The sequence below is a fragment of the Eucyclogobius newberryi genome, unplaced genomic scaffold (assembly GCF_026437365.1).
Source record: "Eucyclogobius newberryi isolate DKJ021-1_F unplaced genomic scaffold, fEucNew1.0.hap1 SCAF_20, whole genome shotgun sequence".
Lineage (NCBI taxonomy): Eukaryota > Metazoa > Chordata > Actinopteri > Gobiiformes > Gobiidae > Eucyclogobius > Eucyclogobius newberryi.
The window spans coordinates 8,142,774-8,145,913 of record NW_027315835.1 but is presented as its reverse complement, the minus strand read 5'-3'; the positions used below and the strand labels follow the sequence as shown (position 1 = coordinate 8,145,913).

At 39.4% G+C, this 3,140-nt stretch overlaps 1 protein-coding gene across 1 annotated transcript in view; it reads right to left on the bottom strand.

The window, feature by feature from the left end:
• Positions 1-2,226: 2,226 nt before the first annotated feature.
• Positions 2,227-3,140, bottom strand: part of pigf (phosphatidylinositol glycan anchor biosynthesis, class F) — a 3,245-nt gene continuing 2,331 nt past the window's right edge. The window contains exons 4-5 of the mRNA XM_072456758.1: positions 3,001-3,109; positions 2,227-2,407 (exon numbers count right to left, since the gene is read on the bottom strand). Coding sequence (XP_072312859.1) covers positions 2,294-2,407; positions 3,001-3,109 — 223 coding nt within the window. The 3' untranslated portion in view covers positions 2,227-2,293. The remainder of the gene's footprint in view (positions 2,408-3,000; positions 3,110-3,140) is intronic.

Sequence of the window (3,140 nt, the reverse complement as noted above, 5' to 3'; positions counted from 1 at the left end):
TGGTTTGGTCTTGGTTTGGTCCTGGTTGGTCCTGGTTGGTCCTGGTTTGGTCTTTGTTTGGTCTTGGTTTGGTCTTGATTTGGTCCTGGTTTGGTCTTGGTTTTGTCCTGGTTTTGTCCTGGTTTGGTCCTGGTTTGGTCCTGGTTTGGTCTTGGTTTGGTCCTGGTTGGTCCTGGTTGGTCCTGGTTTGGTCTTTGTTTGGTCTTGGTTTGGTCCTGGTCTGGTCCTGGTCTGGTCCTGGTTTTGTCCTGGTTTGGTCCTGGTTTAGTCCAGGTCTGGTCCTGGTCTGGTCCTGGTTTTGTCCTGGTTTGGTCCTGGTTTAGTCCTGGTTTGGTCCTGGTTTAGTCCAGGTCTGGTCCTGGTCTGGTCCTGGTTTTGTCCTGGTTTGGTCCTGGTTTGGTCTTGGTTTGGTCCTGGTTTTTGGTCTTGGTTTGGTCCTGGTTTTTGGTCTTGGTTTGGTCCTGGTTTGGTCTTGGTTTGGTCTTGGTTTTGTCCTGGTTTGGTCTTGGTTTTGTCCTGGTTTGGTCTTGGTTTGGTCTTGGTTTGGTCTTGGTTTGGTCTTGGTTTGGTCTTGGTTTGGTCTTGGTTTGGTCTTGGTTTGGTCTTGGTTTGGTCTTGGTTTGGACTTGATTTTGTCCTGGTTTTGTCTTGGTTTTGTCTTGGTTTTGTCTTGGTTTTGTCTTGGTTTTGTCTTGGTTTTGTCTTGGTTTTGTCTTGGTTTTGTCTTGGTTTTGTCTTGGTTTTGTCTTGGTTTTGTCCTGGTTTTGTCCTGGTTTTGTAACTTATATAATATCTTCTATGTCTCATGCAGATATTTTATGATGGTTTAGTTTCCTTGATGCTTCCTTTGCATGAGACTTTCCAGGCCTTTCCACATGATGAATATGATTACACAATTTCAGGCAAATAAGCAGCAATATTGGAGTTTTGTCATTCGTTTTGCTATTTCATCTGCACAAATGATACTCCTCAGACTGCAGTGGATCATTTTCACTTTTACTCGTGAGCAGGAATTTGTTCTTTCTGCTCCACTACATTATTTAACCAGACTAAAAAGTAAATATATGTTTTCTTATCGTGTTAAACCTGCTGAAATAACCGAGTTTCCTTTTTTAGCACGTTTACGGCGACATCTTGCCCACATTTTTCAGATTTCTGGCGTCTGGAGTTCTGTGTTATTAGAATACTTTGCCCGTAATGTTCCATAGTCATATATTTAATTACAGGCGCTTTTATTGCTAGAGAAGTACATCCATCTGAGCTGCAGAACATCCTTATTATTTTGGCCCCAAAGAAGCAGATATTTCCACGTACAGATCTATAACACACTGCCTGCATCTTCCTTTAAGCGTCTGAGCGCCCAAATATTCAATAAACCATTATCTGAGTGTTTTTCTGTCTGTATTTTGTATTCATCGTCCCCGTCGTGGCTCTGATGGGAGAACAGGAGATGTGAGCATCAATGATCATCAATGATCATCAATGATCATCAAGGGAAAAGGAAGCAGTAGAAACGCAGCTTGTTAAGACAAATATTCCAAAACAGAGAGTAAAATGAGTCATTCTGGAACGTGTCAGTTGGAAGATAGTGGGCGATATTGACAAAAAAATAATGTGAAAGTATATTTTTTGGAGCAATATTCAGACAATGTTCAACTATATGTCGTAAATGTCTTGCTTGAGGCTCAAATCAAGCACAAAACCTAAACGAGCCATAAAATCAACTACAAAAGTGAATAAATGTCACTTTAAACACATTTCTGTCATTTTTTGTAGTTTAAATCATAAACAATTCACTCGAAATTCTAATTTTGCAGCAATATTACCGGTATATATATATATTATACCTCCCACCTCCACTTTAAAATAATATGAATTAGATAAATATTGTAAAAAATAAGGAATGAGGGTTAAGAGTAGAAAGTCGAAGCATTTAATATAATTAGAATAAAAGTAATACGACACTTTTCCTTCTAAATTTGCTGATAAATTATCAATAACTTCACAAAGATGGTGGTTTTCAGACCAATGAGATTTGACGTGCTTTGTGCAGTGATACAACTGCACCACCTACAGGCCAGAGAGAGAAGTGAAGACATTCGGTGACGAAAAGGACAAAAAATACTTAAGAAAGAAACATTTTATTAAAGTTTTCAGAACATTTTCACCCAGTTTAACAAACAAATCAAGTCCTGTGTGATCTCATTATGAATTACATACAGTGTGTCCTTTTCCCAGGAGAAGAAGAGTCCCAATAAATTAGTAAAAAAAAAAAAGACTTAAAATCTTTCCGTCATTTGCATTTGTACGTGAGGTGTTTGCGGTGGTGGTAGATCCAGGCCGGAGCAGCGAGAAGTCCGCTCAGAAACCCCAACGTGGCGCCAAAACTACAGGACACAGGCCACACCTAAACACAAAGGAAAAACGCATTTATTGTTGTAAAATTGTATTGTTGTTTCAAAATCCGTACGTTTATATGTAATTATCTTCATTAGGGCAGGGTAATATAATTGTGAGTGACAATTGTGAGTGGATATTATGTAAATCCGACCGAAATGTGTTAAAACATGTCTTTAAACGTGTTATTTGAGGTTTAATTATCAGACAAATGTGAAATGTCTGTCAAATGAATCCCATAAATTGTGCTCCCGGTGGTCAAGGGTAGTTACTGCATGTCCTCCCCTCTCACCCCCATTTCACACTACTTTCCTGTTAATAAAGCTTATGGGCAAAAGAATCTTTAAAAAAAATAAAAATAATCCCAAAAGTGCAGCAGAAATATCAATTTAGATTATTTTTTTTACATTTTTAACACTATAAACGATACATTTGAATTTCCAAATTTGCATATCTTCAAAACAACGTTCACAATATTATCCAAATTTTGAAATATTGTCCACCTCTGATCCTCACAAACTAGAAATACATTGTATAGAAATATGGTTGTCTATAATTGGGAGTAGCTTAGTCCATTGTATGACTTTAGTGCGGCGATCTCACCTGCCAAGGCCTGTCCCAGTCCAGAGGGATGGGGAACGCTCCCAACCAGGCGCCCGCCAGCGTACAGGCCACGGTGATCTGCAGACACGTGTCCCAGACCGACATCGCTCTGGAGAGAGAGAGAGGAAGAGGAGGGGAGA